Here is a 27,138-nt window from a genome sequence, read left to right as displayed (position 1 = left end):
TCTAGTTCTTAATATTGCACTTTTTATTATTGCATGCATATGGTTTTATTGCCAAAGGAAGCGTATTCACATTCTAGACAGCAAAAATGTAAAATTCTGAAATTATACACTAGACAGTGTAAGAAAAGTCAGACAAGACGTCATGTCATGCAGAAAGCTGGAAGGCAGTCCTACAGTTTTCAAAACATACAATCTGGACCTCACAACAGTTAATCAGAGACAGGAAGTTCAGCCGAATTACAGATTGACAGGAAATGGGGCTGACAAAAGTGGAGAGGCAAAACAGAGACAAAACAACAGAGGCAGACTCTTGCTTTCTTCCAAAGTACAGCCACAGGCTGTTGCTCAGTCTTCCAACCTAGCTCAACTTCCCAGCCATAGATAAAATGTGTGTGTGTACATAATCCATATGCATAAGTCAAATCAAGATATAGAGGTTTTCATTACTAGTGGCACAGAAGAGGAGAGGAGAGAGGACAAATGGGACAAAAAGAGAGAAAAGTGGCAACTTGGGGAAAATAGTTAGCATGGATTTACATATGCAATTACAGGTTACAGAGCATGCACTCGTTAAAATTCACCCCGCACTTACCTGTATGCAGCAGCATGTGTTCACATACACATTCCCACAGGCTCTCTGTGTATAACCCTCTCCTCCTTCTGTTTCTCTATCTCCTTTCAATGGCTCCCTCCCTCCCTCTTTTACTTTCAAGGAAGGGTAATCCCTCTTGTAGCTAATGTGCTGTGACATTTCATGGTACAATAGGATTTGGGAGACACTATGTATTCTCATGGTGCTGGGGTCTGGCTGATAACCTCACTGTCTGGGTGATTTTGGACTGCAGCAACTCTTGGGCTAGTTTTTATCTCACTTTGGAAATCTAATTCTCAAGGTGGAAATGCAGTTCACAATGATGCAGACTCTGAGGTGACACTTGAACCACTGCAACCGCATACAGTCACACAACATCTAATTTTACGAATTTTAAGAAATGTACTGTTAATTAGATCAGGTTCATAGATTTAATGTGGCATCAGATGTTTTTCTGAGTGGAGACACAAGTGACAGCTAATGAAATCATGATTCTAACTGAGTGGTTTTGTTTGCCACATATTATTGGAGCCCTTTGCCCTCATGAAAGTGCGTCATAAACTAACATTTGACAGAAAGTAAAATGGGGTATTTCCACTTTCTACAAAAGGAAATGAAAGAAACAGAAGATATTTTGACACCCAAGGAGTGGTGGTATATTTTCTGCTGCTGTGGTTTTGCAATAGTTGGAAATAGTTGAAGACAGCAAAACATACAGAAAAGTTCAAAACAAACCTTTTGACCATTTTGATAAAGTGGATTTTTGGTGGAAAGTTCATTTTTGAAACTGTTGTCTGTACATTTATATTGTTTATTTATTCATTTGTCAAACCAGATTGATCTATTTTCTGTGTTTCAACATACTGTCAGTTGTTTATACCATAATAATGGTACAAATAGTTCATTGTACAATACAGCTACATTTTCAGCTTTCTTTTGAGGAGTAGCAGAGAGGTGATGAGGGTAGTCCTTTTGCCTTGATTTCATTGATCAGGCAAATTGTGTATTTAACAACTAAGTCATTCATGTGAAAATAGTCTTATAAAAGTGTTATAGCTGCACAGAATTTATATTAAGTCTTGGCGTATGAGAGGCGATGTGATACAGATAGCAGGGTTTCCCTTGGATCAGCTGAAGGCTGAAGTGCTTATCTCACCAACAGAGCTGATGTGTGAGGATAGGATATGGGGGCGGTAAATGTGCTCATCAACCTTCAGGCACGGATATAATGCTGCCAGAGTGCCTTCAACTGGACCGCTCTTAGTGACAGCAGAAGTTGGATGGGATAAATGTGGAATACTTTGCATGACATTTGTGGTGGATTATTGTTACAGTTTGTGTGAACAAAGCAGGATGTTTAATGGTAATGAATGAGAGCACCAGAAGCAGGTTCCTCATGCTTTTACCTTACATCCCTTGATCTAGCGCCACATAAGTGGTTCTTTTGATAGTTTTTGGCACCATACTGTGAGGTGCCAGCACCTTACCCTGAGGAGGCATCTTACAGGGTTGACAAGCAGACAGAACTCTGTTCACAATTTGCCAACTTGAAATTGCTTTATAACACACAACTGAAACAGTTTTGACATGCATCTGCACTGGTATGCACTGGGCACGTCTTTTTTTTTTTTGCTTTTTTTTTTTTACTTACAATGATGGTAATTCAATACACAGGTGATTTTAAAGCTCATTTAAAACCTTTGTCACAAAATGAAAAGAACATTCTCATTTTCCCCTCCTGTGCAGATCTCAAATTACCAAAGGGCTTTGAATAACTCATGTTGGCACAGAGAGGGCTATATAAGACCGATTCTTACTGTAATAAAAAAAAAGTAAAATAAATTCTACCAATGAGGCTATCGCATGACAGTCATGGCGTGCCTTGCATATTGTTTCCTGACTATTCAAAATGTAGCCTTGAGTCCTAAAAAAGACAAATTCAATTGACGTCTTTTACCTTCGCTCCATGTCAATCCTTAAATCATCAAATAAATGACTTTCATCCAAGTCATGCAAAAGCCCGCTGATGCTGCACGGCAACGTCTTCCTCAGCTAAAGAGCAGATTACAACTAAAGTGTTTATCTAGGTAACAACCGTGCAGGGGGACTAACGTCTTGTCTTCCTGATTTCCCGTAAGATTTGTTTTGAGAGCGTGACAGCGAGCGTGAGACAGACAGCAGCCGAGAAGTGTCACGCCCAGATTCATGAGACAGGGAGGGTTGGCAGGCCTGCTACTGCTGTTTTGGCTGACTGTGTTATACCTGGAGGGAACTCGGTGCTGCCGCCGCTACACTGTAGCCAATTTAGCTGGAGCACAGCTGCTAAGAGGCTCCCCGAGGTGTGTGTGTATGTGTGTTTCAGGATTAAGCCACAGCACCAATTAAAGCCTCGGACTGGTTTTTAAAGGATAAATTATTAACAGCAGAAGTGACCTCTCTGGTGGCCTTTTCTCCCCCTCTCTGCTATTCTCTTTTGCTCTTCAACCTTCCTCTTCTCTCATCAAACTCGCCTCCCTTCCCTCACAAACGTCTCCTGCTTCTTTGCCTTCCCTTGCTTCTGTTATTCTCTGCAGTCCCTTTCGTTTCACTGTTTTCCACTCTGTCTTGGTGTCCCTGGTACAACCTCTAAAACATTTTCCACTCTGTCTTGGTGTCCCTGGTACAACCTCTAAAACATTATGGATGGGTTCTTTAAATGGTTTGATATTTTAGCCTTTTAATTGTAATTTAAAGGGGAAAAGTGTTAGGTATACTTTCACGTTTTCGACAGGCAGAAGAGACGGAATGACAAAGATGGCTCTATGCTATCAGCAAAGCATATATAAGAGAGTTTCCTTTCTGTTTACTGCACTGCTTCTCCCTAACTTGCGTCTGTTCACTGTGATATGCTTGTTTCAAGATGTGTTTTCCCTCACTGAACACTTTGGTATATTTATGCCTCCAGGATACAGTCGGGCTTGATTGTTGCTTTATGCAGCTACATTCCCCGTTTTCTCCCTTAGCTCAATGGCAAAAGCATGTTAGCCAGTAATGGATACTTTTAACCCTTTTCAGGTAATTTGATCAAGCCTTTAAATCAATCCAAGCGCACACGACCACTGTCTGATCTGTGAATGCATGGAGTGCTGCTCACTGCAGCTCAGCCATTGTTTCTTAAATGGGCAAACCATGTCTCTTTTCTGATTTGATGAATGGTTCAATACTGGATTCTGAATTATAAATGTGAGCTGCTGCGTATCATTTCTCACAGGGACAAAAGAGGAGTGAAGGTTGAAGAGATTTAGAGACCTAAATGTATTTAACATCAGGGCTACTTCATGCTGCCATTCAGTATTCTAGCAAATGGAATTTCCTTTGGAAAATGGTGCGGCATCCCATCACTACATCACTTTGGGCCAGTGGCTTGTCATAATCCAGATGCAATTTGTTTTGGCAGTTGGCTCTATTAAGATACTGCTAGAGTACAGTGCAAAATATGTAATTTGTGAGCTGAATTTCAACGGTAAAGTGTTAGCTCATTTGGCATATCATGTGTGTCTGATTCCTTACTTTGCCTCTCTTGTCTGGCTAGCTGTGTTATGTATTTCTGTCTGCCAAAGTTTCCTTACATGCGTCTGTCTAATCTTCCACCTGAGAAATAAAAAAACAGTATGATCTGACTGAGCTCTACCCTTTTGTTACCATGCCCTATTATGGATTTTCCCTTTAGATATATTCGCAGGTCATCATATGATCTCAGTCAGCGGGCTTGGATTCCACTCAATATGTCCTTACACTCTCTCTTCCCTCCCCCTCTTCTTCTACTCCTCCCTCTTCTCCTCGCCTTCCTTGAATATTTGCTCCTTTCAGATTTGATGAAGGAATTTAATTAGAGCAGAGAGAGAAACAAGAAGGAACGAGGCACACAGTGAAGGAAGGAAGCAGAGTAATAATGAATGGTCAGTGACCCTGAGAGCAGACAAGGAAGAGATAAGTGTGTTTAAATCAGACCTGGTCGATCTGAAGGAGAGAGGCATATTGAACCTTGTTACTACATCAGACGAGACTGTATATGGATGTAGTGCACTGATGCTGCAACATTGCTTCACTTACAAGTGAAATTACTGGTAAAACCAGAAGTGCCCATGTGGGACGACGTGAGTTGAATGCTCTATATGCAGACATCCATTGCACTATCTCATGCCTTATGATTTCACATTCTGTTTGCTACCATAGCTCAATGACTTGACCTTAAACAGGAGTTCTTGTTTACAACGTTTTTCATATGACTTCTATTAACATAGATTATGTGGAAGAGAATACATCAACCTTGGTTTTGCTTTACCCGGACAGCTCAGCTGTGTCCTGTTGTTGAGTGCCAACACACATCCTCCAATTGTAGAGGAATGCATGTTTATTTATAAATTTGCTAATTCTTAGCTTCAAAATGTACAAGAATTAAATAATTCACAAACATTCATATATATATAACTTCATATATATCATGGTCATATTATTTATTTCCCTCATAATGAAAGCTAATATTGAGCCACTGTATGGCAATGTCAGTCAGATGGCGACCACTGTGTCCCAGGACTGAAATATCATGACTACTAGTAAGTATTAAGTAAAAGTAAAATGTATTTAGTATAGCACCTTTCACAGAGCAAAGGTCAAAGTGCTTTAAAATAGTTGAAACATAAGCAACGACAAATGTTAAAATTAAGGGATATAAAGATGGAGCAGGTCAGAGATGTACACGTGGTGCCTGACCCAGCAGGGTTATAGGTAAAAACAAGAAGTTTAAAATAAATGCCAAAGTTTAGTGCTGTCAAATTTTAGCATGCTAATACACTAATGCTAACATGGTGCACAAATAAGTAGTACACATTGTATCTAGCATTTAGGCTAATGCTGCCATTGTGAGTATGTATAAAAATCACAGCTATTGCCAATGTACAGGCTCACAGAGCTGCTAGCATGGCCGCAAACTCCTAGTCTCGTTTTCATTCAAGTTAATCGAAAGTCTCAATACATGTTTTGCAGTAAAATGTCTGCCACATGATGCTGAAGGGCATTTTTTTTATTATTTTGTTTTCTTTTATTTGTGTGTGTGTGTGTGTGTGTGTGTGTGTGTGTGTGTGTTATGATGCTGCCTTGAAAATGGGAAAGTTCATTTCAGGCGCTTTATCCAGGTACACAATATGTTTGAACAGCGATATAAACCAGTGTGAAGAAATATAGACTAGCAGTGACCCCACTGTGCTTTTTTATAACTTCCACCCAAGCAACAGACTTTCACAACACAGAATCTATTCACCAACACCTGACATTAGCTGCCTGTTCCAGTTACCATTCCCATTTCTCCCTCATATGCCCACATAATGCACTGTATGTCACAACCTACGATGTCGCTACACTTAGAATAGAGACATATTAAGAGTAGACCACCCCCCAACATAAATGGGAACACACACACACACACACCTGCCAATTGTTGTCTTTTCAGTTTCTCATTGTTGCTGTGAGATGACGAGGCCAACACACAAGTGTACGCACCTACACACCCGGACACACACACGCCAGTTCCTATCTTTTCAGCTTCTCATTGTTGCCGTGGAGAAACATTATTCTGTCTTCACGCTTATTCTATAGTCTTCATTCTTTGACCTGACGCTATATAAGCATTGTGTCTTATTCTTATGCCCTCTTATTCTGATGGTAATTTGACTGCCTGAAAGGACTGGTAGAGGATTGTTCTGTCTCATTCAACAAAATACGGTAAAAAGTCATGCCTGGGATTAAAAAATGCTCTGCGGTGGATTTCCAGGCCTCTGTTGTCGTCTCTGCAGTTTGCCCATCGGCCCCCCGTTCATATGCTAATAAGCCAAAGCTTGATTGTTTCCTCATATTTTAATCTCCTGCACTGTGCTGGAGGAGTGGGGGGCAGGAGATAGGCAGAGTGCGAGTACGAGGAAGAGATGAGACGAGAGCAGAAGAGATGATGGATCAGAAAAAGAGAAGAGGGCAGAGAGGCTGCGGAGCAGAGAGGAGGAGAAGTTATGTAGGAGGAGGAGAAGCAAAATGTTTGATTTGACAGTGAAGAGATGAGGGACATAACAGGGCAGGATGATATTAATATGCAAGGAGGAGAAGATAAGCTAAAGAGGGATGGAAGCGCTGCTGGATAATAAGCGGCAGGTAGAATTATATTTGTTCACCTTATATGGACACATCATTAGCAGTGACAAAGAACTGCAGCTACTGCTACTGTTAACACTCAACTTTGAGGCGAGTCAATGAAGAACAATGAAATCTTCATACTTTTCCCTCCTAGGTCTGTATAAAACCAATGACAGACCCCGTGTGCTGCCGCTCATCATGCATACTGCAGGATGGAATCACTGACCAAAGGGCAGTGAGAGGAGGAGCGAGAGAGACTTTCTTGAATAAACTATTGTTCAATTTGCATAAATATACATAATAAAAGAGCTTTGTGCAAAGCTCCTCTTCAATATGCATGTTTTTTTCCCCCATTTTGTAACTTGCATACAAGAGGTCATGCAATTAGGAAAGAAGAATGTAGCATATGAAATTTTATTTTGGATTATACTGAGCAAAGTAAAATCAGCAGGCTGGGTTTTGAAGTATAATGCAGTGGAATGATTTTCCTGGACGTCACTCAGGAAGTGTTTTTCATTTAGAACGAGAGTACAAGGTCAGCCGCTTTGGTGTAGTTTGATTTGTTAGTTAATGTGATTGTTACAGACAGCAAGGGTGACGCACATGCAAGAAAACAAACTTCAGCAAGGTAACGTGCGTGGTACATATGTGCACTAGCACACTTGTGGTTAAGTAAAACTTTGCCATCATGCCAGTAAGGAGATTAAAACTGAATAAAACTGGAACTTACTTGCTGGTTTTATTTTTGGCAGACATGGACTTTTTATGTTGCTAAGTCCTTGTTCTTTTTTGAAAGCACTGTTCTTGGCCAGGTAGATTTAGCACATACCCGGAATTCATCCACTACATTTGTTCCATCTTAACTAGTAGCAGCAGTGTGCGCCCATTGTCTGGCACTTGAAGCTCCAGATTTAATAGCAGAGCAGGGAAATATCTTTAACATCCATGTTTCTATGTTTGAGTGTACACTGGTGCACTAACTCTATCGCCAGATACGAATGTCAATATTGAATGATTGTGCAAAACACTGGATTACATCCAGTACCAATGTTTTTCTCACTTCTTATCATACCTGTGCTTGACAATATGGTGATGGCCAGGGAAAGATCTTGGTTTATAGCCAAACATCTGGATAAGGTATGGTTAGGGTTAGCAACAAAAACACTCGGTTAAAGCTGGAGAAAGATCAATGTTACAAAAGTTAGAATGTCATTTACAAGTCCGAGACAAAAGGCAAACTTCAGTCCTCTGCATAAAGGTCAAACATGCACAATGCCTATCCATCACCCTGACCTTCACATATGTTCCACTTTGCCATATATAGGGAACACTGCTTCCTGTGTTTGTAATTTAAGTTGCCACTGAATGTAAATTGTGAGGCGTAGAATTGTCTAATATCGATGTAACTTCTTTGAATAGTGGGTGCACTCAGGGAGACCCAGAGTCAGTATTCGAACCTTGGATCTACCTGTTGTACGAAGTACCACTGAGCCACTATGGTCACACTTTTTTACATTGTTAGCAGAATATTTCCTGTCAAATTCAAATAATATCACTGTAAGTCATTTGTACTAGCTTGTACAGTATCAGTTCAGCATATTCAGAAGCTTGACACTCATGCACTCTCCTCAACCAGTCTCTTCGTTGCTGCGTGCTGTGGTTTTAAAACTGACCAACTTTGGTACAAATACATGAATTTTAACAACAATACCAACAATTTTATGTAATTTAAGCTCTTGCATTATGAGAATATATAAACACCCATACAGAATATACCCAAATATAGACATGGTTGTTGCTCAAGTTCATGTTGGTGGGTTTTCCCACAACCCCACACACAAACACAGATACACACAGCCTTGACCTCAAGAACAATAGCCGAGCAGCCTAATACAGATTCAAATCAATCTCAAGTTAAACACCCTCCCTGTAAACTCACACATAGCCTGGAGCTCCCCTCTCGCTGACCTTTTTTTTTCAGAAAACACAGCCACAGGAATTTGCTGAGAGTTCAGCAACTCACCACAGTCACTCCATCATCTCCCACCAGGTCAGTCTGCACCAAGCACAAACTGGATGTTCTCCTGGGATGTTTGTGCAACTTGTTTATGACAGCCAAAGTGTTGTTGATGCTGCTGTTGTTGCTGATGTTAACAGGAGAGATAGAGAGGGAGATAGAAAGGTACGCAGCAGGAACACGGCGTTCCGCTGGGAAGCAACCTAGACGACCTGATTCTTGTGAGGAGACAGGGAGAAACAGGGAATGAGTCGTTTGGGAAGGGGACTGGGAGAGTGATGAGATAGGACAGAAAATTAGGGGAGAGGTGAGAGATAAACAAGAAGTGTAGAGAGAATGAAAGTGGAAGTGCATGAATTAATGGCGTAAAGGTAGTAATGGCGGATACACAAACAGACTGCAGAATGAGAGATCTGTGGGTTTAGTGCACCGCGAGTTCTACAATGCAGGAATAGAACATTTATTTTAGGAAGAATTGACAAAATTGGTTTTATTAACTGAGCCAAGGGAAAAATTATGATGAAGATGAGACATTTTTACCATTTTGTTATGCGTGTGTATTCTGCTTTACGTGTCTCTAATTTAATTTTAAAAGCCAATTTTTGTGACATTGTTTTTCTGATGAGAAAATTAAATAGGTCATGCAGACGATATTCTAAAAGGTCAACTTTATGCCTTACTAATTAAAATGATCTTTTTTTTCCCTGTCCTGATTGACCTCACAACGATCCTAAAATTAGGCTGATGAAACTTCCAGACTTCCCTGGTAAAACATGATATCCAACTATTTCTGTCAGAGTGTCTGCAGGTCCTGAAAAACTTAAACAGCCTTAAATTACAATAATTATGGCTACATTAGCTCAAGGGTGTAGTTAACTCTCGTATTACGCTTATAAAATATAGTGGTTGGTGTGGTATGTTTCTGTCCAGTGACAAATAACTCCAATCATAAAAACTGATATTTGACATGTAATTTAACTGCAGATTTGTTCAGGTCGTTATTGTAACTGGCATAAAAAGACGTCTTTAAAGGTCTTTCATTTGACTCATTGAAACATGCAGGCACTGTGTATATAATTGCTTTAATTCTTAGCAACTGGATTATCAGTGCATTTTATTTAAGGACTTAAAGAAGCCACATCCTTTTTCTGGATTTCCAAGCTTCCCATAGAATGAACTCTACTTGAAAAATTGTTTTATGAAATAACCCTCAGGTGTGATTTCCTCCGACGTATCATTTATTCTCCAAACTAATCACAGGCCATACCTCTAGCCTACACATTCCTCAACTTGACACTTGTACACCTGTAAGTATCCTGTATTGGATATCATTAGGCTTGTCTCCAAGAAGGCTATTTATACCTGTACACAGCATTTCCTATATTTGCTGCTGTCTCCTCCTGCTTCCCCTAACATGAATATGTCATTATCCCTTCCTTTATTTTCATTATTTGAAGTCTCTCTTTTCTGTGTGCTGATTCTAACACCCTGAGGCCACATTTTCCAATAAAACAAGGCTTGGACACGACAGTTTGGCAATGAAATTCCTGAAAAGATGATTTCTTGTCTTTTTAAGGTTTCCGACAGAAACAGTGGCCAAGTCCTAATTTAGCTGCTTGTGTAATCTCTAAATGGGGATGGTATATTGGGAGCCATGTTTCCATTCCAATGCATTCATAAGCTCTTCCTTAAACCCTTCCGCTGCTGTGTTTAGAGGAACAGAGAGTAAGAGAGAATCTCAGTGCTGGACCCAAAAATAGCCTGCATTCTTTCCTCTGTGTTTCAGGAAGCATCAGAAGAGGCCGGAACAACCCGCTCTCCCATGTCCCATCCTCTTTCCCCTGATCCTTTCTCACTCAGTTCTCCTCTTCTGCCATCCCCCTTTTACCATCTTTCTATTGTTTTCTCCACCGTGTTCTCTTTCACCGTCTCTCTCCTATGTCTTTATCCCTTCCTTATTACTTTTCCCCTGAAGTTCACCCCTCAGTGGGACTGTGCAACTCCTCTACTCTCTAAGACTAAGACTTCCCAGCCCTCCGTCTATTAAGTATCTCACACTGAATATTGCTTATTTATGTGTACACACATACGCCTATACAAGTGAGAAACATTGTATGCATCGTATTAACTGCACATGGAGTAACATATTGCCAGGGATGAACCTTGTTAACTGTATAGAGCAGTTATAGCAGCAGATGAATGGAATGTTGACTGTAATTGTAATCTTTCAAGCCATATTTCTGTGCGTCTGTCTTTCATTTCTGCATCTCTGTCTGCTGAAACAAAGATCAAGTGTATAGACACAGCAGCAACACACTGACACACACACAAAAAGCCTCAGTATGGAATAACGAAAATCGTTTTTAGCTGAAAATAGCATAGGAAACCTGACCTTAGCAACGTTGTCGTACTTTTACCGGAACTCTGGGAAGAAGTGAGCTGTGGTTGTATGTATGAGCGAGCGTGTGTGTGTGTGTGTGTGTGTGTGTGTGTCTGGGGGGGTTAGTTGAAACTCATTTGCAGGGCTTTCCAGGAGCTACTCATTGTTTGGAAAGCACAGAACTCTTTAGGGACAAAAGGGCTATAAATAGACTGTACTTGCAAGTGTGTGTGCATGCATGTGAGTTTAGTCTTTTAGTCATGTGTGTTTAGTGCGTGTTATGTGTACAGTACTAACCTAGCCCTGGAGGAAGGGGGTGGGTAGGAAGAAGGACAATGTTCACAGAATGGGCTAAATGACGGATAGTAGATAGATGGCTTGTAGATTAAATGTAAATCCACACAAATTGTTTTTAAGTTCAACTTTGGAGAATTTCCGTCTTTGACCAGTAGCATTGATCATTTTGGCAGTGTTGACCTTTGAGGAAATGGAGAGCTGAATAGTCCAAAATGGAAGACCACCAACTTTTATTTAACCTCCTCTGTCTGAGTGAGCGGCACCACAAAAGATGAATGATTTTCAAACAGACAAATCCATTTTCCTTATAAACTGCATGACCTTGTCCTATTAGTGACCCAGCAAACAAGCCTGTTAACTGACAGTTAACGCTGATTTTTTTTTTTACGCTTTCACTCACTGTTTATTAAATAAAAAAATCAATAATCCAGAGGACAAAAATTCTGTCTGAGTAAACAGCCCAGTACAGAGAAAACAGTTAAAGTGCTGCGGAAAGCTATAGTGACTGTCCAACACTGGCATGTTTGCAGTTGGATAGCATGCTACGATTGTTGAGCAGTCAGCCATTCCTCTAGAACCGTAAATTGATTAAATATTTCTTGGATTAAATAATGATGGTATTACATTTGACAAATTAAAGAAAAAAAACAAGTTGTTGGCCAGGTGTTAGGCAACCACCAGTGCCAAGGGAGTTTCAATACACCTTGTGTGGATTCTACAAATCTTGTACAGCATTAGAATATGTTTTTTTTTTCTTCTTTAGTTTGTCAACCACCGACATAGAAGATTAGGTTTTAAGGCAACAGCAAGTAAGTCATGTAATAAGCCTATATGCAGACCAGCAGATCTCTGTTACCTGTTCAAGGTGATGTAAATGATGCTATGACAAATGCATTGTAACTTGTTGCAAGAAATGTATCATTTTGCACATTTTACGTTGTAACTAGATAGTTTTTTTTCCTCATTACATAGTCAGCAGCATGCACATATATGACACTGTGCACGTTTGCTGCGTGTTGCTGTTCACAGAGTCAGCCTTGCATGAAATCTACAAAAACCCGGTGACTGTGTTTGCTTTGTGCGACAGTTTGTGTCGCTGCCTCTGAGCCTTTTTCCCCACTGCGAGAGCTGCTCCACTGTACTAAGTGTGTCAACAATCCCAGCTGAGAGGCAGCCTTCAGTCCACACACTCCAACTGCAGAGTAATCCTTAAAAGAGAGAAAACTGGAAGGAGGAAGGGAGAAATATAGAGTATGTGGAAAGTGGAAGGTGAAAAGAGCAAGAGATTGAGCAATGGTGAAGTCAGATTTGACAGTGAGTAAGAGAGGGAGAGGAGAGGAGAAAGCATGGTTGCCAAAGAAAGAGAGAGAGAGAGAGAGAGATTTCAGTGTTTCAAAGGATTTGCCTATCACAGTCTCTGACACCTTACATACACAGCTCACTATTGCCCCGACCCTGACAGCCGCACAAATTGGCTGAAAGAGGTTTCCTGGGCAAGGCCTTTGATCAGGTGTGTGTGTGTGTGTGTGAGCGAGTGAGAGAAAAGAGAGATTTTGGACATTTTTGCATACCTGGACATCTGAGTGTGTGTGTGTGTGAGTGAAAAAAAGCTCTTTTGTGCTCCAAATCATGGCGGAATGAGATGAATGCATAAAGATAAGACTGAGTGTGTGTGTGCATTTGTGAATAAATACTGACAGCCGGGGTATGCTTTTATTCGTGTATATATTGCATGTCCTGGCATTGTGTTAGTAAGCATGCCATGTATGCAATGTGTCTTATCTAAAGCATGTTACGGCTTTCAGATGAAGCCTGGGGTCTTTTATTTTTACTATCAAACATGCATCTATGTTATTTTTCAGAGGTTACCGGTAAACAAATCCATTGTTAAAAGGCTGATATTGAATGAACCCTCTACTCAGTTCAGGCTTTGAAGAAGTGAGGTTTTCATTATGATCATCATGATCACAGACGCCACACGAAAACACAGATACACGCACGAACACTGCTGAGCACCGAGTATCTTCTCTGGAAGAGTTTGACACTTTGCTCATTGTGTCTGTCTTGTAGCCACTGAAAGGCAGACTTTATTAAAGAAACATTGATACATTTTTATTTTTTTTTCTCAATGCAGTACAGGTAGCATGGCTTACAAACCTGTGTTAGTCTGGTTGCGTTATTTAAGGTAAGCCAGACAATCAATTATGATGCAGGTCCAGTTGAAGTAACAGATTGATGCATTTAAAGGCTTATCAGATGCCTGCACCACAGTTTGTAATACTCACAGACATCTAACAGAGTACAACTCTGGAAAATGATCAGGGCAGCTACTATTTTGTCTTTCGTCACAACAATCGCAAGGTAAACAGTAGGTGTTCACAAGTTAATCTGCAAAGTAGGAATGTGGGCTTGTGTGTGTATGTGGTTGATTTGCTGGATGACGTCACGTTCCCTGCAGCAAAAGTTCAGACAGGTTCAACTTACAACCCTGTGTACCAGACTCCACATGCGTTGGTAACCCCATTGTCATGGGCTGGATCCATTCAAATTAATGAGAGGGAACTCATGTGATTTTATTTATTAGATATTCATCTGTAAATATTTCTTTTGATACATGGTTTGGTTTATGAAATGTCAGAAAAAGGTAAAATAAAATTCCAATGTCACAGAGCCCAAAGATCACCTCTCTAAATTTCTTTTCTATCATACCTAACAGTGTAAAACCCAAACATATTCAATTTACAATCAAATTCTCATGTATAGGAATTGGAACCAACAAAATGTTTCACATTATTGGTGATAAAACTGTGGAGTGGTTTCTTTTTCTGTTGCTTGACAAATTGATTAATGAATTAACTGTCTCAGTTAATCTTTCATAATTTTCCACATTGGTATCATCAGTAGCTTTCAGACTCAGAGATTTTCTAGATATTTTGGGAAAGAAATACCAAACTGCTATTGAAAGGGTTTTAGGAGATACTTGCAATATAGAGTAGGATTTGTCACAGCCATTAAAATGAAGTAATACCCAGTGTAGGTTGAAGAATATAGGCTCATTCTGGGCTGTTGTGTGTGTGTGAGGCACTGGCCTGTAAATGACACTACCCCACAGGCACCATCTCCTTTTAACGCTGCATGTCTGCTGTGCATGTGTTGAATCCTGTTAGCACAGTCTGCCAGTTGAGGGAAGTACAGGTAATGGATTAATATCAGAGCTGGCTCAGGCTCCACATCGCTGTGTGGTGACAACCTGTCATTATCACAAACACGACTCACACACACAAGCTCACACACGTTCATGCACTAGTATTTGTGGACACACATGCAGAATACAGCATGCATCCAAGCACACACACTTCTTGTCTCAAATGTCTCTCCCCGTTCCCTCCACTTTTTTTTTTGTCTCTTCCACTCGTCATTATGGCACTTAGTGGAACTGGAACTTTCCTGTGTTTATCTCAGGCTGCATTGGGATGAACCAGTTCCCTACAGTGAGACCCGTGCTGAGACCAGACTTCTTTGTCGAGCCAGTGTGGCTGTTTTGCTCCACACATCAAGGAGTGTTTTGAACGCTGTTGTCATATGAGCCATCTGGCTTGTTTACTTCCTCCAAACTTAACCTAATAGTTTGCCTAAGGCAACAAGCAGGCAGGGGTGGATGTGCACTCTGAAACCATCCGTTCCAAACACTCATTAATCCTTGCACTACCCTTCCTCTCTGCCAGAAATGGTCATCTTATTAAGTCATTTAGTCAGCATTGAGCTGTGTAATTGGACAGTGCAGGCCGATAGGAAACCTTTGAGTAAGTTAGGGGTTATAAAGGGTCCAGATCTGGATTAAACACCCAATGGCCTGGTTGTATCCATGATGGGATGCTTGACAGAAACATATTAAATCACCATAAATGTGCTTATTGTGGTCATGTGTGGTATATGTATGATATACAGAATCACCCTTATGAAGAAAATGCTTTTTGATTAAAGATGATTTTGCTATATCTTTATGATCCAAGTCCTCTTGCATAAGAAAAGAAATTCAGTGATCAAATTTTAGGATTCAGTTTCAGACCTAATGACCCGTCAAGCCAGCTAATGCAATGTCTAATGTGTGATGATTTGCAAATACACACACTCAGAGTCTTCTGTCTATCAGCACTTTGTAAATCTCTTCATCTTCAACAAAGCTGCTAGTCGCTTGAGACATTTCCTGTTACTTAACTCGAAAAACGCTGTAACTTACAGCTGATAAGTCCAGCCATGATAATGACCCTGACTGAAGCCTTGTGACTTCAGTGCTAAGATGCAGCACGGCCTGATATTGTTATTGATACAAGCTTCCTTATTAAAACTTGGTGGCATGATCACTACTAATTACACATATCCTGCTTCCTTAATTTGATGTGCTTCCTGTTGAATCAAGATATTGGTGCGGTACTTATTGCAGAGGGATGTGTGTTTGTAGAAAGATGATAGTTACTTTGATGAGTAGGATTGAGTGGCATAAATTGAAACTTTTTTTGGAATAACTTTAAGTGACCTTTTTACTTTCCTTTTCTCTCTCCATCTCTGCAGCAGTCCTATGCTCCTCCCCCTCCGCCCATGGCTCCGCCCAGCCCCGGCACCACAGGAGGAGGAGGTGGAGGAGGAGGAGGAGGAGGTCATGGAGGAGGTCTAGCAGAGCAGCTTAGTAAGACCAACCTGTACATCAGAGGCCTGCCACCAGCCACCACCGACCAGGACCTCATCAAGCTCTGCCAGCCGTGAGTTCTGTTCTGTTCAACGTAATGTAATGCTACAGTCCAGCTCAGCTCGATTCACTCCTGCTCTGCTCACTTGTGATAATTAGTTTTGCGTGAGTCCAACATCAGCTTATATAGTATCAACAGTTGCTCTTGACCTCTCTGTCCCTCCCTTGTGCTTCCTCAAAGGAAAAAACACAACCCAGCTGGGCCTAACCCATCCGTTCCCTTCTGCACTTTGGTCATCTACACGCACATGCTGCACACAGACAAACTCATATACATCCTTCTGTCCATCAGCAGGAGATTTAAAAACAAAACAGTCTCACCACAAGATCCATTTAGTATATGTTCTGGTGCTATCAATTGTTTAATTCTATCCTCAGTAGATGGACTTTAAAGGACCAGTGTATAGGTTATAGTGGTATAGTTACTGAGTGCAGCCATAAAAAACTGGCAGCTTAACACTGTGGAAGAGGACCTGCAGTCTGTACATATATTCTAAAGTAACAAAAAAATAAAGAAAAAAATCAGAGACACAATTCTGAGGTTCCCAAACTGGACACTCTCCTCATTTTTTAATTTTTAGTCTATGCCGTAAGGTGTTCTGGTACCAAGTACACTTATGGATGACGCTATGTAAGTCCAATAACAAAGCACCACTCCACAATTCCTCCCAATCATTTCCCTTCAGATTTTTCCATAGTCACCAACGTGTTAAAGTTTCCCAGTTGAATTATACAGTCACAGTCAAAAAGAAGATGAAAATAATTGTGTATCATAGTGTGTTCCCTAACTTCAGCTTACAGTCTAGTACAGTAACATCAGCTGTTTGGTACCTCTCATGCTGTTCTTCTCACTCGATCCTGCACATTTCATTCCCAATTGTCCCCATGAGGGCAAATAGAGTCAACACAGAATGCAATGCAAACGATAAAGCAGCTCTCACAGAGATGGTCTTGTTTGCCTATAGCTATTACCTGATATTATCAAATGTAATTGGAGAATGATATATTGAGCTCAATATTCAGCAGGTAAGGGCTTTGGATGATCTCATAAGCATTTCTAATTGATCTAATTAATTTTGGAATAAAGAAAAAGGCAGTTAAAAATAAACTGTGAAGACTATAACACACACATACACACGTGCACACTTACACACACACACACCATACCTTGCCCTTCTGGATGTCAGCTGCGGTTCAAGCCTGTTGTATTTCAGCTTAGCCCTGGAGGCGTTCTGGAGAAACAGGGTGAAAAATGGGGGCCAATAAAAGTTTCATTAGAGGCCCAGTCAGTGTGCCAAGTGGCCAGTAACATTTAGGAAAGGTCAGTGAGGGAGTCGGTAGGTGGTGGTGGCGTGTGCTGTTTGGGCAGCAGCAGTCTTAGCCTTGGGTTTCCAAATCTCTCCGGCTTTCGGAAATAGACTGAGTGGCAGTTTCCTGTCACTCGGTGACATGACATGGCATGCACGCATGCGCGTGCACAAACGCACACACAAACAGGCTTTTCATTCATGCACACAGTTACAATGAATAACAGAAGGACAGTCCCTTGACAGTGACGCACACACTATTTCAAATCAATGTCATCCTCAGCCTTATTGTTACCAAGCGTGGCTTTTTTTTTTTTTTTTTTTTTTTNTTTTTTTTTTTTTTTTTTTTTTTTTTGCGTGTGTGCCAGCCCGCCCACCAGTATCATCCTCCCCCTTCCCATTCTGTCATCCCCATTTCCTCCTTCCATCCTTCTCTCTCTGTCCCCTCCTCCCTCCACCCCCCTCGTGCCAGTTCTCAGAGTGTCAGTGAAAAGTGCTGTTGTCAGCTGACATTTCCAATCACTCCCCCGGTCGCCCAAACTATGGACACACTTTTAACGTCTGGGGACAGAGCAGAACGTGAGAAGAATCTAAAGCAGAGCACAAGGGCAATTTCTTCTCGCTCTCTCGCTTTCTCCGCACTTGTTGTCTTTCTATCTCCCTCTCACACTTACCACTGATTTACTACATCTATCTATCTATCTATCTATCTATCTATCTATCTATCTATCTATCAAAAAATGGGAGGATGCAAAGTATCAAGTATCTTTTTCTGGTGATGAAATATAGTATTTTTTATGATATGAAATGAAAGGCACTGCACGCCCTCACTGGTGTTTTCACTTAAAGGTCCAATGTGTAGGATTAAGTAGCACCTAGCAGTGAAGTTACAGATTGCAACAAAATAAATATTTTCCCAGGCTATATCTAGATCATATTTGTCTGTTCTGGGCTACTGTACAAAAACGGTGGAAAACCTAGAGGATAGAGAGGATCTGCTCACACTAGGGCTCAAGATAAGAATACATAATTATTCTTATATTCAGGTTATTATACACTAATGAAAACATACTAATGAGTCATTTATTCCAATCCTGCATACAAACACAATGGATGTTTAAGATGGCTGATCAGATCTCTATTCAGGTGGGTAGCCCAAGCATACAAGTGTAAATAAAACTAACAGACAACTGAAGCACATGTCAATCATCCACAGTCTACACATGCCCAAACAGTTCTGAGAGGAGCTCTAATCATCCAAAAAGAAAAAATCACAGATGAAGGTGAACCACAGGTGTGTCATTATTGATGTTCTCTATTGCTCTGAGCTTGTTGGAGCTTACAAAGAATATACCTCACCAGAATACCACATAACTGCAGTGTTGCCGCTGGGGCTGTGTCTGACACACACACACACAGTTTCTGTAACTTTCTGAAAACTGATAATCCAACATTTAAAACCACTTCACCAGCTGTTTGGAGGTGAGAAATTGGGTTTGAGTTCACATCTTGTTTTTATCACCAGCAAGTGCAACACTATGAATGCTTTCCAGGAGAGACTGTCTGAAAGCATCCATCGTTTTCCCCATTTGAGCCATTATTAGGTTTTGCCCTTCTCTGTGATGACTGGCTTTTCATGCTGCAATTGACTGTGGCTGTACACAGCACTATTGCCTCCTGATGTGGCCAGACAACACGCTGTACAAATGTTCTCTGGTATAACCCCGCTCTTAGGGTCAACAGTCATGTTCTTTTGTCAAACGTAATTTCACTGTAATTATATTGATAGAAAGATCCTATAGGATCCTAAATGGAGAAGGTATTGCGGTTGCTGAAGAGTTATGGCCAGGGATGTACTGGAGATAAAAACTCATCGAAACTCAATTTACCCACCAATGTATTTGAAATAGAGTAATAACCAGCTATTTGTTCTGACATAAATCTTTATGGCAAAAGTTCACACTCCCATACACACCGCAAAGTAATATCCGGTGAAACAAAAATAAGAATACGAAAAGGAAAGAATCAGCTATGTATTATTTTTAAAATAAAATGTCTTTTTTTGTTTATACTTGTATTTTTTACCTTATGATGATGACCACATTTGTGGGCATACAATAGTTTATCCACTTTATTACCCTACTGCTACGATACCAACTCCTGAAGGCACCACTTAACCATAGTGCCTTGCAGCTACTGATTTAAACTTAATCGAAAGCCCTTTTGGCAACTTAATGTTTCAGTAACATCGAGTCATCTTCTGAATGCACAGCACCATGCCTTTTCATCGTGGAAACACTTTATTTCTTTTTACCACTGGAACATGTTAAACTACATATCGGAGATGAATCTGTGGACCTCTGAAGCACTGCGCTCTCTCAGTTCTCCCTCTGTGTTTGTCTGTGTCTAACTGGCAGAGATGTGGAAAAATGAGCAATATGCAAGGGACAAGACAGCTGTATTGGATCCCCAATTAGGAAATACCACACACAGAGACAAACCTGCGTGCACGCTCATGCACACATTCAAACACATACACAGTCTCTGATGGAACACATGACTTACCATCACACAGAACGTGCACATATACATAATGTGTATATATATTCCAGACATCCTGGAGAGATGAAGAAATGTAGTGTATGTATGTGTGTGTGTGTGTGTGTGTGTGTGTGTGTGTGTGTGTGTGTGTGTGTGTGGCAACTGTTTCAGCACACATCAAACAGTGAGCATCCATAGCCTGATGATGTTCCACAAGGAAATGAAAACACAGATCTGATGCTGTGAGGGCCCTCAGAGGACTGTCATTAACACTTCACACACATGCACACAGCCATGTTGCACTCAGATTTTGTCAAGCTTGCCAAAATTGGGCGCACTGAGTTTCATGTTGACATTCCTCCTTAAATCTCGACAGTCTGGAAAATACTGTCAATTTGAGTGGTTTTACTGTTCTTTGTGTACTGCATTTCTTGGTGGAAAAAAAACATCAAAAGTTCGGTTTTGGAAAGGATTCCAAGGAGTTTCCATGTGTTGAAGACGTCACGTAGCTTGTCCTAAAAGGATTGTCATAGTGACAGTCTGCCAGGCAAACATCCCCATGAGCCCAACCCCAACCGATGTTGTGCAAAGGCGGTATTCTCTGGCTTAGAGCTGTGTTGTTGGGCTTTGTAGCTTTTTTAGGAATCCAAATAAATCGAGCATTTAAGGTTAGCCAGCTACTCCTGGTGAATACTTTGACATAAAAACAATGTTTTGACGTAGTGCAAATACTTCTGCAGGGATAGGAGTTAGCTAATGAGGCAAAACCTATGACGTTGCATTTAAAACAACGTGCAGAAATTGATATTATTGTGATTCAGAGCCCCCAGTTTCAGAGTGCAATGCCACTGTTGTAATTAAGGACAGCTGTACATGTGCATTGGTTATGATAATCTTACCTGTGATCAAAAACTAGTGAGTTGACAACTTTGCTAACAGCCAAAAATCAAGAAAATGCAAAAACACAAGACGTAGCAGCCAGCTGATATTACTTACTAAACCAACAGCAAGAAGCCCAGCTTGCAGGTGCTATTTTTACTATCTTTATCTTCTGTTGAATATTGTATTCAGAACTACCCTTGATCTTGAGATATACTGTATACTCTGTTATAAACATAGCGAATCAGGATTTCCTGCCCATGGACTGGGAGTAAAAGTGGTCACCTGGATTGGACTGACAGTGGCAAACATTATGGAACTGTGGAAATAAACTTTAAGTCTTATGTCATATATACAATGACACAAACCACTAAACAAGCATCCTTATATTTTAATTTCAGGGAGGAGAAAAGTTTGGTTACAGAACTACAGATCTAGCCGGGATTTAGACACCTTCGTCATGCTTGTTGGAAAATTGCTCAACTGCTCAGTGTGACTGTTTCACACTTCATCATGGACTCCTTAATCATGATGAACATCCAGTGGAAACAAATTACATACTCAGATATGATTCACACAGAAGTGATATGCACTTACTGTTTCTTTGGTACAACGGAAAGCAATGGACTAAGGAAGTGCTAACCCTAACCATCTGGTTCTTTGTAGTTTTTTGTTGGTATGGTGTAAGAATTTGAATAGTTTTTACGAGTGTCTCGTGTGTCATTGCAGATGGGTCAAGTGTGGGTCGATGTTATTTCAACTAGCTCCAGGCTTCTGCTGGAATCAATGAGAGGGTTCCAGTTGGGACAGAACAGAACATTCTGCACTTTCCTCTCCTCCTATTGCACGTTTTCCTCAACCTACTTCATCATCTGATCTATTATCAATACTTTCTCCTATTTCTTCACCACAGTAGCAGATTGTTGTAGCTGTCTGGATAAAATGGAATTTTACCACTGAATCAAGTCCAGAGTGAGACACCATTTTGAACAGCGCAGTGTTGTTGTAATTTGACATTTCCCCAAGGCCATGGCGTCATTCCTCTCCTCTCCTCTCCTCTCCTCTCCTCTCCTCTACTCTCCTCTCCTTTTCTTTTTCAGTCAAACCAAATTCTGTAACTAGAGAGAGAACAGGTCACACACATCAATCTGATGTTAACACACACACACACACACACATGAAACACATGCCGTATTTGTTTTCTTCTTTGTGAAAACAGACAACTGTGAACATATTTTTCCAAGATTCTTAATGTGTCGATCCAGGTAGCTCTCTCTTTGTCTTTTCTCTCTCTTTTTTCTTTCTTTTTTCATACACACACACACACAAACACACACTCATGCAACTGAATAAAACAGGCTGGAAATGTTTCACTTTTCTGCCGGGAAAAACAACCTGCCAAAACACCAACGGTGCATGAGATCTTTCTCATGCATTCATACTCATTCCACACACACACACACTCACACACACGCAAGGAATCACACCCACATAAGTATTTGTGTGCTCAAATGTGTCCAGGCAAATTCACTCACACATGCACTGTCGGTGTTTACACTCATATGCTGACACACACACACACACCGAGTTTGAATCACAGCAAGGCAGAAGTCAACAGTCGGGTATTGCCAGATGGTGTGTGTAATGTGCGTGATTACTGCTTTGGTGTTTTTGATCTATGATGTTGCCTTACGTGTGTGTCTGCATGTGTGTTTGTCTTTGCGTATATGTGTGGGCGATTAGTCCTGCCTTGTTTTTTTGAATGTGTTTTTTACGTCTGTAACTGTTGGACTGCTCCCCAAACCACAGGCCAAAGACCTTGTTTACCGCGAGGCTTTGACTTTGTAAAAAAAAAACACCAGTTAAACATTAGGTTTGATTTTAGCCTGTCACAACCTGCAGATTTGTAAATACCCTAAAAATATCTTAAATTGCAGGAAAATGTGTGAAAGATTTTCTCCACCAATTTCTAGATCATAAGCTGCTCAGCTGTCATGTTACGTGCGATAGCAGCCTTTTAAAGCCATTTTTCTGTCTTTATTTCTAAAGTCTCCTGTCCCAATAGAGGTTTGATGTGAGGTTGTCAGGTGAGCTAGTCTCTGTTCTCTCACTGTCAGAACCAGTTGGCTGACAGAGACTCTCCTGATGGTGACAACCAAATGATCTCTTCTTTATTAAACACCTCTTACTATCTCTCTATCGCTCCCTGACTACCTCGCTTCCTCTTCGCCTTCAGTGTCTCTCTTTATCTTTTGACTGACTGCTCTCCCTCTCCTCGTCTATTTCTCATCCCTCCGAGTCTCTCTTCCCCTCCCTTCACCCTTTTTCACCCTCTCGGCTTGCAACCTCCCACACTGTATCTCCCCCTGGTTTCCCTATCGTTTCGGTCTCCCTCTTGGTTGTCTCCCTCTTTTTCTCTAAAAGGGAAAAGGGGAATATACTTACATCGCTCACCTGTGGCCGTCAGCCAGTCAGCCAGTCAGCCAGTCAGCTAGCTTGTCACTCTGTCAATCTGCTTGATATTCACTCAGCCAGCCAGTCAGTCATTGTGCAGCAGTGTTAAAACATTAATTAAAAAGTCTCATCCACAGAGCTAGGCAGTGATCCAGGCTGATCTCAGCGATCCAAGCTTTCTGTCTGTTTTCTTCTTCACCTCCTCTCCTCTCCTCTCCTCTCCTCTCCTCTCTGTTTTCTTCTCTTTTTCTATCTCATCTCTCCTCATACCTTCCTAGTCTCTTTCTCAGTTTTGTGTCTGTTCCTTGCTCATCTCTTTCCAGGAGGACTGAAAGACCGGGCTGATAAGAAACGTTATTAACTTCTTTCTGAGAACAGAGAGCTGTAGAATAGTAGTAGGATGGAGGGGGAAATAAGGGAAGAAGACAAAGAGAGAGGCAGTGGTGTCAAACATAAGAAAAAGAGTAAGGTAGCGAAATGGACAGGAGACATTAAAAGTTGGCAACGAGAACAAATAGAAAGAAGTATGGAGGTTGTCTCTCTGTCTTATAGGCCCTCCAAGCAGGATTGGGTGCCATACAGATGTCTGGTTATTATCATCATTTATGAGACAGTACTGTCTTTGTTCTGAGGCCTACGGGTGGGATTTGAAACAGACAAGGGCAGAATGGATAGATAGAAACATAGATCAAATTTTTTACTGTGATAAAATGGAGTCTCTTGCAGACACACTAAGAAACTGTGGTCGGACTGTGTTCTTTCTTTTCTTTTCAGTTTTATTTGATTCTTTCTTTTCATCCCCTATCCTATTCTGGATTCAAACTTGAAAACATATTACAGATTTTGCCAAAATATGCAGGGTGGAGGTAACATTTCTTCAGTTTAGACACTACTTTGTTCTACTTAGGCACAGTGGTCCATCCAATAGTTTTTGAAACACTTTACTCAAATAAATGCGAACCTCATGGTGACAGTAGATGAAAAGTCAGGGAATTCCCACCACCACTAGGATTCATCCTCTGGGGACCATGAATGTAATACAATATTTTTGGGCAATCCATCTATGTTTCAGCCTGGACCAAAGTGATGGACCAACAGCATGACCAACATTGCCACCCTTTGTTTGCATAAGACCCACCAGCATTGCTCCAGATGTTAAAAATAGCAAACGTGATTCACCAACTAATCAGACCATTATATTGTTGTTTTTACAGATATGGGAAAATTGTGTCAACAAAGGCCATCCTGGACAAGAACACCAATCAATGTAAAGGTGAGTGAAAATCCACCGACTTTATCTGATTGGGGTTATCTGTTACCTTGCAAAGTCACCCTATATTCCACAAACTCAGATCTTGATCTGAGATTTGAGTCTGGAAAACATCAGTTGAGAATTGATGATACTTGGCAGCGTAAAAGCAGACCAATCAGTGCGTTCTGGGGAGTGGTTTTCTACTTTTTACATTCCAAATTAATCAATGCCCAAAGATTTTTCTTTTAGAACCGACTGAAATGTCTGTCAGCAGATGGTATGACGTCAAATTAAAACAAATGACTTCAACCACCCATTGTGCAGTTAGACAAAGTCCATGTGTTTGACTCTTATGTGTTGCTATGTGGTCTGTGTTTTTACTCTGTATACAACATGAGCACATCTTTCTTTTATCTAACTAAATGATGCACTGCTAAAGTACCTTTATTTTGATTTACTTCTCTATGAAGATGATTTTAGGATTGCACTCTAATGATACTCAAGTCAAGTAGCATTTGAAAGTAAGATGTTGGCATTGTTGTCATTGGCCAAATCAAAACACGGTACAATAGTCACAATGTGTTTCAAATAGTCTCTGTGGTGAATGAGGCTCACTCAAGTGTCTTCTGATGAGAGTCTGCTTGATTGTTGAAGTGGTCTGAACAAAGCACTAATCAATATGATTGTAGTCGTCTGCTTTTGAAGAGGCACACAAGAGCATGTGTTCAACATGATTGCTGCTCATCTGCCAAGGCTGTACTCAAAAGGTATCCTGGCATGGTTCAGGACAACAGCACGGATGCCCCGTAATCAGTGTATCAGCATCATAGTATGAGGGAAGGGAAAGGCAGTCTGATTGATAACAATGGCACAGATGTTAATGCATATTCTAGGACTTCATTTGATGCAAGGATAAAATATTTTCAGTAAATGATTGCAGTCCTGCATGTCTTAACATTATAATAGAAACACCAAACTTCAGTGAATCACCCCTGGAAACTCTTTTACTTCACTTATTATCTTGGATCTTTCTAATTGGACAGTTATATAAATCTTACAAACTTCATCATTCCAGTACCTGCTTTGGCGTCACATGATCAAATATTGCTTTGAGCTCTGAAAGCATATTGAAATGGCCGTCCTGACATCATTATAGCTGAAGGAAAGGCAGAAAATTCTCTAAACCCAATGATAATTATCAGTTACTTTTCCATTTTCTCAACTCATTAAATGTTCTTTTTCATTGGTGTTTCTTGAAATTGGAGTTTTAAAAACCTAATTCAGTACAGCCGTAATGCTCCAGTTCATGATTATTACGTTTTTCAATAATGACTTTGTGGTTCTTTGTAGTATGATTTACAAATGGACAATAATATCTGTTTTATTTAAAATCACATCCAAAAAGCACATTTGCATCTAGTGCCATCAAACCAAAACCAACCTTTTATTCAATCTATTTTAAAATTATAATAGATTAGATTTATTTCATTTGGTTTAGATCACCAACTAATTGATCCTATTAACTTAAGTATTTCCTTGTGGCAATAGAGGTCCTTTGTTGTCCAAAAAACATTAAAAACTATTAAAAACCAGTTAGCACTGCAACTGACATGTTCCTTCATTACCATTGACGTGAACACAGTGGTTTGTTTTGAGCCAGCATTGCAGAGTTCTGTAGCCATAAATACTCACGAAAGTAACCTCAACAAATACACAATTTAGTCCTGTTTCAGTAACATTTGCCAAGAACTACACTGTCCAGCTGTTTGACGCAATTACTTCGCCTTTTTTAAAACAAAACAATATATCTATCTTCAGTAAGAATGAATTGGCTTGGAGCTAAAAGCCGCAGGCAAGTTGGAAAGCATTATGTACCAATGGACCAAGTTAGGGACCAATGCATTGTTGGTTTTGGTTTTATGGGATTTTGTTGACAATAAGAATTTTGTCATTCGCCCTATGTTGACTGTCTTTGTGGACTTTACCTGTGCAGCCCAGAAATGTATATCTATGTGGAACATGCAGAAAAACAAGTAAACATGTTTATGCAGACACCCAGTATAGTAAAAACAGAACTGCCTGTACATCCCATGTTCATATATCTTGGAATCAGATCTAAAAATTTCAGTGATTGAAATGATGCCAATACTAATAGTGCAAATAAAAAGACATGACTTGATGGAGTGTGATTTAATAGTCAGTAATTCATCAGATTGTTAATGACTCCAGACTCAAACAGCAAGTTGAGGTTTAATCACATTAAGTTACAATTTGTGGCCCATCGTGGATAAACTAAGAATCAATGCAAAGCAAATGTTTGTAGCTGGTATACAGCTGCAAGAATAAGTTGCTGTATGTGTGCACATAAATCATACGTTTTATCGTTGTTGTTGTAGTTTTCCTTTTTTTTATATCTGCTCAGTATGTCTACCTTTCTGTTACGAGTATATAAAATCCAGGTGTTTTTTAATATAATTTTTTTATGCAAAAGCAATAAGCTTGTGTGTTTG

The 27,138-nt window shown here is 40.4% G+C and overlaps 1 protein-coding gene across 3 annotated transcripts in view; it reads left to right on the top strand.

The window, feature by feature from the left end:
• Positions 1-27,138, top strand: part of LOC104934030 (RNA-binding motif, single-stranded-interacting protein 3) — a 130,903-nt gene that overhangs the window by 38,247 nt on the left and 65,518 nt on the right. For 2 of the 3 annotated variants that reach the window (XM_027286511.1, XM_027286509.1), the window contains exons 2-3: positions 16,021-16,208; positions 24,591-24,649. In XM_027286511.1, coding sequence (XP_027142312.1) covers positions 16,048-16,208; positions 24,591-24,649 — 220 coding nt within the window. In that variant the 5' untranslated portion in view covers positions 16,021-16,047. The remainder of the gene's footprint in view (positions 1-16,020; positions 16,209-24,590; positions 24,650-27,138) is intronic. The other variant, XM_027286510.1, reaches the window with a different exon arrangement.

The sequence above is a fragment of the Larimichthys crocea genome, chromosome XIII, assembly GCF_000972845.2.
Source record: "Larimichthys crocea isolate SSNF chromosome XIII, L_crocea_2.0, whole genome shotgun sequence".
NCBI lineage: Eukaryota > Metazoa > Chordata > Actinopteri > Sciaenidae > Larimichthys > Larimichthys crocea.
The sequence above is the reverse complement of the archived record's forward strand: the minus strand, read 5'-3'. Positions and strand labels throughout refer to the sequence as shown.